This window comes from Galleria mellonella, unplaced genomic scaffold, assembly GCF_026898425.1.
Source record: "Galleria mellonella isolate WM207_F2 unplaced genomic scaffold, CSIRO_AGI_GalMel_v1 utg36, whole genome shotgun sequence".
NCBI lineage: Eukaryota > Metazoa > Arthropoda > Insecta > Lepidoptera > Pyralidae > Galleria > Galleria mellonella.
In genome coordinates this window covers 5,467,707-5,482,488 of record NW_026442086.1, presented here as the reverse complement: position 1 = coordinate 5,482,488, position 14,782 = coordinate 5,467,707, and the positions used below count along the sequence as shown (strand labels likewise).

Below are 14,782 nucleotides of genomic sequence, written 5' to 3'. Positions count from 1 at the left end.
CTCGGTCCCTTAAAAATACACTTTCGGACATGTGGAACGTTCACCACACAATTCTGAGGTCACGGAAGCTGCCTTAAACACGTTTATGTCATCACCAAATTCAATCCAATATTATTCAATTAGTCTTATATACTTAGAAAAATCAGAATACGTATTTAGAGAAGAAAATTGTCTTAATTTTTTTCTCTAAGTATGTATTCACACAAAAGGTAGTTTTAAAATTGTATATGTCGTAGGAAAATGACGACACTACATATACATCTAGAAAAAATCACGGAAATTATCAAATAACCTAATCTCGTAAGCTTTGTAAAATATAAAAAAAAAACCTCCTATACAGTGATTGATACATATGTTAAGTATCATTGTAATGTGTACTCCTGCTAATATTAAATGAGGTCATTGTATCTAAAACGGCTTGGTTATTGCCAGACGGTTTCAACAGCTATGTATTTCATAGTTAATGTGACAACCCTATTTTTTTCGAATGTCTCAGTAGGAATAAATATTACACGGTTTGCTCTTAGTACGTTAACGATCAAATTTCGAAGCATCAATATCTACTAATATATCAATTTGTTTTAAAAAAACATTTGTCAATGTTTATTTTGTCTATATTATACATTATACTATATTGTATCTGTCTATAAATAAATAAATATACTACTACAATTATCATATAACAGTGTCAAGGACATAATAAGGTGTTATGTGCCATCAAACTAATGAATTTATGGAACGACATATCTGTTCGTGCACTAAATAATAGATAGATTATTATCTACTATTTATTTATAGGTTTAGGAAAACTATGAATATTCAATAGAAATAATAATTATTGAAATTCAAAGTTGAGAAACTTAGATGCGAGCAAATTCTGTTTTTTATCTCGAATATTAATTTCCCGAAACTGAAATGTACGATGTGCATAAATAATGAATTTATATTTGATATCTCTCTTCATAAACATGTCACATGAAACATTTTAACATCATTCAGTACTCGAGCAAATTAGTCAAGCTCATATTTATAGAGAAGTCCACTTTCCAGCTATCCACTTGATTTAATATTAAAGGTCGTTTAATTAATCTGAGTGTTTTTGCACGTTGCACGGCTTGAGTGGTTAAGGGATTAACATATAAATAATTTTTGTGAGCATACGCACAGTACACTAGTACCTACACGTTACTATCCAAAATTAATAGATATTTAAATTTAAAAATGATTAATTTAAAATATTTTTTTAGGCTGCATTGTCGTCGCTGGAGAGAGAAGCCAAAGAGAATGTATATGCGGTCCTAGACCCGCACATTCAATATGAATTAACAATAAATAAGAACGGGGAACCGCCTAAGTATTTGTCACTGTCTAAGCCCCTAACACACCAAAGAACGCACGCTTTCGACCCGCAGAAAATAGCAACTAGTAATGAAATTAACAATAATGATTATAACGAAAATAGATTCTCGACGTTTAAGGCCGGACCGCCAAAAGCGAGAAGATCTAATAGACATAAGGAATCAAAGGTCAATTCATTCGAACAAAGTTTTGTTTGCAAGACTAATAATGATATAGAATACTCCAAAGATCCTTTCTTTGGTATCGCCAGAGGAAATGACCTGAAAGAAACCATTGATATTAAACAAAATGTTAGAAACAACGAAAACAGAAGTTCAAAAAACTATTCTCGTATGTATGAAAGGAATAATTCTGGTAAAAAGGATAGATATAGCAAAGGGAATCAAGATAAAGAATGGAACAATGTTCGAAACGACGCTAAGAGAGCTTCGGCTCGTTCAAGAACTGATGAGGATAGAATACATAAGAGTCTTACGACAGAAGAAGAAGCGGAAAGATCGTTTGACGTATTCAAAGATCGGAGCAACGTGAAATTGGATAATGATGATTGCAGACCACGACCGGGAAAGGTTAGAGAAATTGCTTCAAAATTCAATCGAAATAGTTCTGAGGTAGACAGGTCTATTAAGAAAGTGAGACCAAAACCTTTGCAGAACTATAATCAGTCATATTTAGATCATATATTCCCTGATGCTGTAGAAATTTGAGTGAGTGTATTGTGTTAATAGGTATGATTGTGTAGATCTCTATTAGTATTATAATTAAGTGTGAATAGGTCGTACTGTTTGTACCTTCTAAAAGTCGTCTTACTCCTCTATGTATTCATTACTTATTTATTGTAATATATAATGCCATATTGATATAAGACTCATTTCTAATAATGTAACGTCTATTGACTCTTAGGACTGTCTCTAAATTGACACATTTACATTTACATAAAATTTTTAATGGTGGGATTTTAATTTATGAATTATTGAGAAAATAGATTAAAGAAGAAAATGGAGTCCTTTCTGAAATGTCATCATATAAACCTGTCTCTAAATATGTTAAATTTTATTTTACCGATAGAATTAGAACTGCAGACTTTAGAAACAGTTCTGAATTCTAATTTGGGACTTTTAAGTTTAGAAAAGGGCATTTCAGGATCGGCGAATAAAAAATGCGTGGAGCATACTGCTATTGGTTAGGGCTTTAGAACTGTATAACGCACATTATCATGACAAAATAGAAATCGCTTCAGCATAAAAAGCTTTCACGGTTTGAAACTATAATAAATTTATATAAAATTCTATATAATAATTTTGTACTTAATATGAAAGCATTTATTTACTTGTAGTTTCAGCTGTTTCTTAGGGCCAGCGCTCATTGATATATCGACAGATAACGCTAATGTCATTTTCTTTTTTACTTTTGAAATTCTTAAGTCACTGTATAGTAAAATTGGCTTTGTGAATTATGTTTTGTAAGTAATAGCTATTTCCATAAAAATTAGATATTGGTCAAATTCTAATAATTTTAAATTTTAAAATACAGAAAATAACCATATTAAATTTTGACAAAATTATTGTAGAACTATTATGGTAGTAAATGCTTAAATGAAAAAATAATTATTGGAAATAAATTTAGAATGCAACATACATTCAGTCGAGAAGTTCGAGCTTCTTAAAGTCGGAAAAAAAATTCTTAAGTTGTGAGCCGCATGCTTGTTTGTCCCCAGTGTTGTAAAAAAAAAAAACCTCTTGCGGAAATATTTACTTGTCATTCTCGCTCGCATAGAACGAGATAAACAATAAAGTCTTCTAAACGGCCAGAGTAAAAGTTTATAAAGATGTATGAATGGTTACTATGAATCTTTGTCATTCGGTCTAGCTAAAATTGTCAAATGTATTTGACTGAAATTTAGTACACAAATAGACCGAATTATGGGATACAACTAATATATAAGCAATCGTTCCTGTTTGTTATCCCTGTAGACAATTATTCAAATAAAAGTAAAGAAAGGACGACGGTCATCGTCTAAAAACTCATTTACTGTTTTTTTCTTATCATATAAAGTGGCCTCACGTCAGTGAGCGCTGGCCCTTATCCAGTTCTTAGTTTTAATATTTGTAATATAATTTGTTAATGTTTATTTCTTTCTGTGTATAATAGTCTTTATTTCTTATGTTTATATTGTTGAATTTTAACAGTATTAAAATGGAAATTTTCATGCATTTCGTTTAATTTTTATGTCCTATTACTATTCGTATGGAGGTGATAGTACTTTGGTATTAAAAAATCCTAAGTCACTCTTGTTCTACATAAGGACCCTTGACATGGTCACGTGGCTTATTGAACAGCTTGACTTTACCTCCGAAATGAAAAATGGGTGAGAATTATAAGTACTATTTGTGATAATTATTGTGAAAATTAATATCAATGACTAGCGATTCGCCCCGGTTTCGCACAGGTAATTAGATAGAAAGAAATTAATATTTTATAGTAGCTTTAATAGGCTGATTCTTGATACCTTGGGTATTATCATTTTAGTAGGGATTTAATTTTTTAAATAATATACATATAGTCCATGTTACTCGATGATAATAGCTTTCTAAAAGTAAAAGATTTTTTAAAATAGGTTGAGTAGTTTTTAGTTTATCCATTACAAACAAATATACACAAAATTAAATCATCCTATTTACAATATCAGCAGCATGGTAGTGTCTCCACCAAGTCCAGCACAGTCGTGCCATCTTCTTCTCGAAGCGACACTAGGCAATTTTGACCCCTTTATAACTAAATTGTGGATAAAGCAAGAAGTTTTAATTTTTAATGATCAAGAGGACATATATAATTGGCTACATTGCTATATTGCACGGCACCATCTTATACAAAATTATAAAGTAAATCTAAACAGTACACTTAAGAAATAATATTTAATTAGTAGAATAAATTGCCGTGCTTACTTACACTTAAAATTATTATAGAAACAAAGGTGTTTTGGTTCTATAAACGTTGTTAACAAATTTATAAAAAAATATTAGCATTGTAGGTTGTTGTTGTGGTTGTTCCATAGACACTAACTGAAATATTTGTTTTGTAGTAGAAGAACTGCGTTGCGAGACTTGGCACTTTTTGATATATTATGTTTTTGAAAGGGATTTGTATAGACTATAATTTTTTCCAGCTCTTTCCAGATTTAAATTTTAAGTAGGTAAATGAATTTTGAGAGGGATTTTAAGGAGAAATGTATGTGTTATTATTTTATTTACTGGATTTAAATATAACTGAAAAATTGGATATTTAGACTCGATTCGAATTTAGAATCTCTTAAAGAAGTGTCTTGTAAAACTAATATCGCTAATTCCTAAAGTCATGAATGATTAAAACGTCGACTAATTAGCTAATAAACATGCCTTCTTCTAATGCATTACCAAATTGTAAATACGGCGGACCATTTAATTTGAACACTTCATAAATTTGGGCGGAAGTATACGAGCTCGGGGTAAGCGACTTTAGGTAATTGCGGTCACTTGGGCGTTAAATTTATATGGTCATCACTATATTGTGAAGTAATTTACATGATAATTTGCCATTACCTGGTTACCATATTAACTATGTAGAGTTAGGTAGGTACTTTTATATATTTACTTTTTACCAGAGGGAGACTTTGTACAGAAGTTGATTGCTTGGGTACCTCTGTCCCATTCGTGTTTCAACCGTAAAGCAGTTGTGTTTGCATGGCCGTGTTTCGGTTTGAAGGGTGGGATATGGCGTGAATTTACTGGGTACGGAGGAATAACACCTGAGTCCTCGGGAATGGCAACGCATGGGGGGTATCATGGGCGAAACAGTATTCTCTGTTATGTCCATGCTACTGCTCATGTCTATAGGCGACGGTTACCACTTTCCATCAGGTGGGCCGTCAGCTTATTTGCCATTCTAAGTTGTATAAAAAAATATATTTTTCTATCTCTATGGGTAAAATTGAAAAATTAATTGAGTATCCAATTTTTTTTATGGGTGATAATGAAATAGTAACCTCACCCGCGCTATCGGTATACACCGGTGGGACACCAGTGAAGGATGATAGGTGAGGATGAAGCAGGTCAGTTAGCCCATCGTGACGAATTCAACAAGAATTGTTCACGATGGTTTCCAGGGGGAACCACCTGGAGATCGACCTGATAGGGCATATTACTAGCAATGGGGCTGTCAAACTCCATTGCTAACAATCCCTTTCCCTCTGAGTATCCTATCAAGAGAGTGTTACCGATGATATGGTATTATATGGATTCAAATGATGAAATCGTTAGGAAATCGATTTCACTCCGTACAGAGTAAAGTAGAAAACTGAACACATTTCCAAAAAACATAGATTGAAAAATACCAAGAAGTTTGAGCCTCCTGTATAGACTGATGATAAGAGTAAGGTACATTTGAGAGAAATATTTGATGATGTCATCCTATCTTTGGATTTCAAAATATAATCTCCTAGTTCCATCCAAATCGATTAAAACTGGTTAAGCATGAGAGTATGACGAAAGTAAGTAATTAGGAGGTAAGGTATTTGAAATAAATTAGATTAATAATCCATGTTGTATAACTGCGCAAGATTCTGAAGACGTTGCATGATATTTCTTAAATCATTTTGTCTATTAGATAAGACAAGTATTAGAAAGAAAGAGATCGAAATAAATGGGGAAAATAATTAACTTAATAACTAAAGAGTACCTACAGATCATTCTAATATAAAAATATATTAATTTCTTAGCTTCATATAATCAATGGGCACAACAAATAGCAACATAAAAATTAGATCTAATAATACTACCATGACAATAATTCATGTCTATATATTATATAGACATAAATTATATATACCCGCCGTGTCAGCCTCGGCATAGAATGGGCCATCTTTTCCTTTACCGTGTGTATCGTAAGAGGCAACTAAGGGAGCTTATGGTGGAGGGATGGGCAGCAGCGTCCCTTTTAAAATATCTGTAATAGCCTAACTGCGGTTGCCAACCGGCCTGCCAAACGTGGCAACTATTTGCTAAACTCCCCTTATGAGGAAGGCTTACGTTCAGCAGTAGACAGTTAAGGGCTGAAATAATAATAATAAAATATACTATACGTGTTTTTTCCGTTTCCGATAATTTTTCGACTTCATCCGGATCTTCTTCAGGAGGCGTTTGGTGCTTTGCATCACAGACATATAGCTACATACATATAGAGACATATATATTTGCGTATATATACATCGAATACAAAATTAATATAAGTTTTAAAAATAACAATAGTTAATTTTCAAATAATTTCTAGATTATAAACTTAATTTTTGAGTTAAAATTTTGATAATATGATAAAAGCTACATAACGTGAAGTTAATTAGTTAGATGGCATTGTAAATTTATTGCCTGCTATCAGGCACTTCTATAAGTACAAAATTAATTAAAAATTGTTGGTAGTAATGGTGCATTTTAAAAGCTGCACCTGAATCCAGTCGCCATATCGTTATACGAGGTCTTGTATTTATTGCATTGATAATTATTTTGCAATTAAATAAAAAAGTTTCACTCATTGTAACATGATATTAGTTTCATAATATTTCTTTTGAAATTTTGACCAGTTTTGTAGTACGGAACGATTTGGGTTTTAATACTGTGGAACTAAGTGTCAGTAAAAATCTAATTAATGAAAGTGTATGAAGAAGCCACAACATAAATTGAAAATTATTATAAAGTGAATTCATAAGGTTTAGTATTAGAAGATTAACTTATAAATTACATGAAAAGTTAAAAAGCAAAATGGTTTCAAAGATTGTAATATTTATAATTTATTTGGAAGTGCGTGTTAGCATTTTGATTGTAACAAACAATGCTTGGGCCAATACTAAGGATTTATTTAAAATACCCGTGAGAGAAAGTGGTATGTGTAAAAATGGGAGATGTATTAGTAAATGTTGCCCTATAGACATGTTTTATTATAAAGTGTTTGGTAAACCAAGTGTATGCACTATGGCTAGTGAGGAAAACACTGAATTAATCATTGGTAAAACCAAACAACCAGTGCATTACGCAGCGAATATGATAAAGTTGGTTAACGTGACCGAAGACTATCACGTCCTAATTGGTATTACCTGTGCTTTAAAATTGAAGATGAAGTTTCCATTTTTTTTACAAGAGGTAAGTCCATTCTCTGGGGTCTATTAAGTAGACGAAAGTTTTTAAAATAACCTACTTCGAAAATTAAATTTTATATTAAGTGTAATAATAAGATACCTATCGAAGTATATCTTGGGTCTACCTTTTAATAAGTTTAAAACTGTTATTAAAAACACTTATTGAACAAAACCTATTACACACTAAACTATTACTTGAATAACAAACGTGCATGGTGTTAGTTGATCATGCACGGGCTTTTAACGACCATGTAATTGTAGGCATCGTACATTTAAATAAATACACATAATGTTAACAGAGACTTAAAAAAGTAAAAGTTGAGTTTTTTTGCAGGCTTTTCTCTTTCCAGATAACAACTTTCTGAACCTTGCAATTTAAAAAAAAATCAATGAGGATAATTTGAAATCGAATTAACTTTTTGAACCTATAAGATTGTGAGAAAAACTAAAAAAAGTGCAAATAGTATTTATCTTCTAATCTATCTATATCTATCTCCAGGGGGAAAGGGATTGTTAGTAATGGAGACTGAGAATCCTATTGCTAGCAATATATCCAACCAGGTCGAACTTCTCGCGGTTCCCCCTGGAAACTATCATGGTTAATTCTTGATGAATTCATCATGATGGGCTAACTGACCTGTTTTCATTCTCATCTATCATCCTTCACTGGTGCTCCGTAACCGTATCCTGTTAGCGCAGGCGGGATTACCATACCATTTTCACCCATCAAAAAAAATCTATCTCCACGCAAAGTCTCTAGCGGAGTAGGCAGATAGAATCAAGTGCCGAAGACCTCTACCTCCTTGTACATATATTATATATCTCTTGCATTCTGCACTTTCATAACTCGTCTCATGTATGTTTCCTGTTCTCTCTGGAAATAATATATCAATCACATTTTAATGTACTGGTTATACTACATATTCACGAAAACTTAGTGGGACACAATTTAAATGCAATACGTAAATTTTGGGTGCAACTATTTTCTGACGTCGAATTAGAATAAATTTCATCAGGGTGAATCAATGAGAATAGAAATTAATTGACTGCTATCATATAATAGATTCTCTGTCTTTTAGTGACTCAACACATACTAACAAAAATGTACCAAACTTTTAAAACATGTATGAGTGAATAGAGTATAGATATTAGAATATGTAGTTATTATTCTGTAATTAAGAGATATCTATCTTTTATTTAGAGAATAAAAACTACATACTCTGATATTAGCATTCCTTAGATTATATAGATAGAGAGTTTGTACGGAACAAATGTTTCACCAAAAACAGGTAAGTAATTTTTTTACTCAAACACATGAATCGTTTAAATAGGTTTACTATTATAATGAGTAATAAATACTCGATATATCGTCATAGTCGTAGAATACTGACGGATCTGACAAATATTACATATAAAGATTCGTCAGTATTCTACGACTATGACGATATGAGAGAAATTATGTTGTAAAGTTTAATTGAAAAATAAATACAAGTTTCTTATAAATATATTTGAAAGAAATAACATAAACAGTGCGTAATGATTCGTAATGATGCTTATGTTTACTAAATACTATGATTTTGAGTATCGATATAAAATATGTTTATGTTTTTAAATAATTAAAAATGGCCGCCAATTTAATTAATACATATACAATAATATATGTATATAATACATATATGTGAGAAATACGCATGTATGTATATTTAAATTACGTAAGAATAACTTATTCCCAACTCATTTTTAAAAAAGTAGACCTGATTTGGGAAGTTTTTAATCAAATTACTTACAATAATGAAAAAAATGTGTTTCGTTTAAAAAATATGTGCCTTTAATCAGCCAAATATCAAATTAGCTAACTAAATATTATCCTGTTTTTTGACATTTCATGCTTTATCCATAAAATCTGATCTCATTCGCACATTATTAAAAATTTTAACAGTAGTAATTATTCCTCAAAAAGTGAGGTTTTGTCAGTAGTTGCTACGCTTGGTAGGCTGGTTGGCAACTACAGTTAGCATTTATGATATTTTACAAGGAACACAGCTGCCATCCCCTCACCATGTAAGTGTCCTTAGTCGCCTCTTATGACATCCACGACATGGAAAAGAAACGAGTACAGATTCTATGGCGGAACCACACGACAAAAAATAAACAAGGTATGTGAGCTAAATGTCACTGTTGGCTAACCACATTTTAATCAATTTTTGATACTTGATTCATAATTGTGATTTATATGAAATGAAGATTGCTATAAATGTTAAGTAACGAAATAAAATATTGTTATATACTCACTTCTGAAAAAAAAAATAGGTAACCTGTCAGTCCTTCAGTTTAATAGAAACCAGCACCTCAAGACGTAATGGATAGTTATCAAGATGAATTAAGGTTAAAATTAAATAATAGTTATATTTATCTATGCTATGCGCAACGCGAGACGAGAATCAGTGAGTTGTGTTATTTTTGCTTGAAAAAACATCTATGAGTTATTAACCTCTCCGTCTTACAATGTTTTAGTTATTTTGTTTAAAGATGATCTAATTTTGACATTAATTATTTTTAATAATACTTAATTTTCTTAATGTCTGAGTCTATAATTTTTATATATCTACGTGCATAGCTATTTTTAATAAACTTTTTTCTCGTATTAAATATAGTTGTAGAAATATTAAAGCCTAAGTTCAGTCTTTATGAAGTGTCCAGTTCTTTTTAACAGTGGCTGTAACCCTAAAAATCGCGCGGCATTTGAATAAATTTCACGAACATTAAAAGAAGAGTCAACTCGGTAAGCGGCTCAGTATGCAGCGAATCGGCGGCATTCATGTGTATGCCTTTGTCACGCGGCGATTAAAAAACTCGATTGTGACACATGACGTATTCACAAATTTTGGCGCCAAGTCAATTTTAATTATAAAAAAAAAATAGAAAAATAACTTTATTAATTTGAGCAACAATGTTTTTATTATTTTTTATTTTATTAATCAATTCGAACGTTATTGGACAACCATGCAGTGATAATGTGAGTGTTGACATTTCGAACGGTACCAAACTTAGTGATGGGACATTTGTGAGTGATGGTGTTACTTATCCCCCTGATGTGGTGTTTACAAAAACCGTTGGTGGAGAAATAAGATATTTCGGTTGTGTATGCAGAGTCAAAAATTGTCTTATAAAATGTTGTCCCCTGGGATCTGTAATGTACAAAAGATCATGTGCAGAGATGACAGAATATGATGAAGTGTTCAAATACGGTTTTAATATATCCTACATGGATAATGTGCAGAGAAACGTTTATGCAGAAACAACTAAAGAGTTTCATTTAATCGAACTTGACAAGCGACCTTGTCGACAAGTTTATATAGAAATGAATAAATGGTTTGTACAACGTGTAAGTATACAAATATCAGTTTTTAATCTAAAATCATTAGTTTATATAGGACATAGAGATGAGGTCTATAAATGTAATCTGACGAAATAAATAGTTCTAAATTGAAATACATTAAAAAAATAAGTTTTATTTGCAACTTTATTCTAGATGGTTACTTGGCATGTAGGCTTATAGACCATAGACAAATTTAAGGTCCTTATTAAAATTATATATATAATAAATAATTGTTGTAACCTCCAAATTATGGAGGAAGCCTATGTTCAGCAGTGATATGATAAAGATGATGAATTGTTTTTATTTAAATAAATAAGCGTAGTAGCGTAGCTCAGAAGAAAAGAAACTACTTCGATTATGAGAATCGAAGTGGTTTGTTTTTTGAAACACTATTTTGAGATATTTCATTGCATTGAAAGTATTTAAATCTAAGGTTTGCAACAGTAGGTAATTACACGTTTACTAGATTTTGCTTCGCAACAAGCAGAAAGTAAGTAATCCGCAAAGAAAATTACAGTTTAAATTCATACAAAATTAATATTTATTTATAGTCGTACATACTAATAATACATATAGAAATTTGATAGTGGAAAGTAAATGTACAAAGGGAAGCTTAACTCTGCATGAGTTTAAATCTGCATGGATAACTCTTCCAAGAAATCCAAGTATGTGATAAACATAGTGATAAAGCTATCGTTTTCTAAAAGGGTTATAAAGATTAATTCAGAATTACACACAGAAGTTGATACAATCAAAATACAGACCAATTTACGACCTATTCCTTTTAAAAATTAATTAGTAGTCATAAAAATTTAAAGAGATTACGATTTAATAATTTGGAAATGATAGTTTAAAGAAACACATCCAAACTTTAGAGACTCCCTTTTTTATAATACAGGCGGCAAATGAGCATACGACTCACCTGATGTTGAGTGCCCATAAGCACCCACAACACTAGAGGAATTGGAGATGTATTTTCGGACTGTTAGACTAGCTTTATACTCCTTGATTATATCTAAAAAGATGACAAACTGAAAAAGAATCAAGTTAACAGTATTTGTAAAGAATGAGCTTGTATGCTTGAGTTAGTTATATTATTAATGTAATATTTATTTCAACAGAACATGATGATGATAATGGGAACAATTGTCTGTCTATTGACCTGACTATAGACAGTCTGCTTATTTTCAATAGTAGCACAAATAAAAAACAGATTAATTGATTAAATGTTTCATTTTATCACCAATTTCATTTGTAATGTGTTTCTGTGAAACCTAATTTCAAGATTTACTACAGGGAGACTTTGTACAAAAGTCCTTTGCCTGAGTACCTTTGTCTCATTCGTGTTTTTACCGTGAAGCAGTTGTGTTTGCTTGGCTGTGTTTCGGTTTGAAGGGCAGGATATGGCAGTGAATTTACAGGGTACAGAGGAATAACACTCAAGTCCTCAGGAATAGCAACGTATGGGGGGTATCAAGAGCGAAACAGTATACTCTGTTATGTCCATGGTATTGCTCATGTCTATAGGCGACGGTTACCACTTTTCATCAGGTGGTTCGTCAGCTAATTTGCCATTTTAAGTTGCATAAAAAAAAACAAAATCTAATAACTTTCTTATTACGTTATATTGAAATAGAACATATTGCCTGTAGTTGCGATCTGTATAATTTGGTGCATTTGGCATTAGATTCTGTCTGTTTACCCCAATGCAGACATGTATGATATATACCTACGTTCGTGAAATGTTAGTGTTCGTAAGAACTAAGAACGTTTATAAATATTCTAAGACCTAGATACAAGTGTAATACTTGTTCTAGTTCAATATAATTCTTTAGGATTCACGTCAAAAATCTAAGTTTAAAATAGACATCGTAAAAAATCGTCTACACTAGAATGTAGCTGAAATAAATTGATTGCAAATCACAAGGCCAAACAAGTCTCTCATTCGTTTTGATTAGGTACACATGGCTATTGATTATTCAGGAATATAATTAAGCTATTAGTTGATTACTTCCAAAGTATATTTATATTTATTCACTTGTTAAACTAAAGTTTCATCCCAATCATCTGGACGAGTGGCGGTCTTCCATCGTGCGTTTTTCGAGGCACTTTCTTCCACGCACAACCATTCTTTGGAATCAACTTCCAGCAGCAGTATTTCCGAACCGATACGACAACATAACCTTCAAGAAAAGAGTATATTCTTTTTTAAAAGGCCGGCAGCACACCTGCAATGCCGCTGGTGTTGTGGGTGATCATGGGCGGTGGTAGTCACTTACCATCAGGTGAGCCGCATGCTCGTTTGCCCCCTGTGTTGTAAAAAAAAACTTGTACATTAATGTTGTTACATCATTATTTGTTCTTAAAATATCATCAAAGCCTAACTGTAGTTGCCAACCCGCCTGTGAAACGTGGCAATTACTGGCAAAACTCCCTTTATGGGCGAAACCGATGTTCAGCAATGGGCAGTTAACGGCTGATATAATGATTATGATGTACTTAAGTGTATCTAACGCATTTTGTTACCGAAAATGAATCAATGGATGTTTTGTGAAACAATTTTTTTTTTAGATATGAGATATATAGATAGATACTGTTTAATGTTTCCTCCATAAGATTACAATAGTAAACTTATTATAAATACAAACAATAAAAAAATACACTAAGAAAACAATGGGCGACCTTATTTCCAAGAGCGATCTCTTCCAGGCAACCTTTGGATGGAGAAGAATAATAAATAGTTTGACTGGAGGAACGAAACTCTGTTCGTTTTTTAAATACATATAAAGATATGTATATGTACAATAATGTGAATATATAAATGAATATTTTAAGTATATGAGCTTATTGTTTTTGTGAATCAGTAACCTTCAAGAAAAGAGCATATTCTTTTTTAAAAGGCCGGCAGTACATTTGCAATGTCTGTGGTGTTACGGGCGTTCATAGATAGAGGTAGTCACTTACCATCATGCTCATTTGCCACCTGTCCTATAAAAAAAGCAATGATTATAATTTCAAAATTTCATTAAGTAGTACTATAATAATCGTCAAAATACCATATATAATAAAATTGTACTAGGTAATGTTTGTACTTAGCAATTATTAAGGACAAATTGATATGAGAAGTCGTAAGATCAAAATAAGCTAAAACATCTGTCTGTATGTTGTTCTTACATACAAATTGGGTGCATATTTCAAAGATATGTTCTGGTCTATGTTTTACGCCATCTAGAAGTATATTATTGTTTCAATATCCACGCGTTTGAATTATATGATATGGATAGCTAATTTTTTAAGTGATAAAAAAGGCGAGTTTTTTGAAAATATGTGCTATTTTTTTATTATCTGATACTGATTTGTAGTTTGTATTCATACAAATTTATATATATATATATATATATATATATATATATATATATATATATATATATTAATCTTATTTTCATTTAAGTCTGTCGGTGCAACTAATTCATACATCTTCTTCCAGCCAGTTCTAGGCCATATCCTTGCCCTCTCTATACGACATGACATCTAGTGTTTCTTTTATCTGTCCCATGTAGTTATTCCTGGGTCTTCTTCTTCCTCTTTTTCCCTATATTTTTCCTTCTACTATGCTCTTAAAAAAATCGTCATGTCGTATAAAGTATATTTTAAAATATAATAAAGTGGAAGAGCTTGTTTTTTGTTTGTTTGAATACGTTAATCTCTGAAATTACCAATCTGATTTAAAAATTATTTTTACATTTGATAGGACGTTACATTATAAGCTATTCTACGATACGAATCGAGCGAAACTGGGAGACATGGCTTGTTCATTTCTTGAGAAACATTAGCGGCTATTCAACGTTACGATACGACAACAGGGAAAGTCTATATAGAAA

General features: G+C 31.6%; 2 protein-coding genes across 4 annotated transcripts in view; both read left to right on the top strand.

Moving 5' to 3' along the window:
• LOC113515205 (irregular chiasm C-roughest protein) overlaps positions 1-3,572 on the top strand; it is a 101,439-nt gene extending 97,867 nt beyond the window's left edge. For both annotated transcript variants that reach the window (XM_052897459.1, XM_052897460.1), the window contains exon 15: positions 1,248-3,572. The gene's annotated coding sequence lies outside the window, so the exon portion shown is untranslated. The remainder of the gene's footprint in view (positions 1-1,247) is intronic.
• Positions 3,573-10,282: 6,710 nt separating this feature from the next.
• The window catches only part of LOC113513930 (probable G-protein coupled receptor Mth-like 3), a 61,787-nt gene continuing 57,287 nt past the window's right edge, over positions 10,283-14,782 (top strand). The window contains exon 1 of one of the 2 annotated variants that reach the window (XR_008253112.1): positions 10,283-10,907. Coding sequence is in view for 1 of the 2 variants with exons in the window: in XM_052897462.1 (XP_052753422.1) it covers positions 10,473-10,907 (435 nt within the window). In the remaining variant the exon portion in view is untranslated. The remainder of the gene's footprint in view (positions 10,908-14,782) is intronic. The other variant, XM_052897462.1, reaches the window with a different exon arrangement.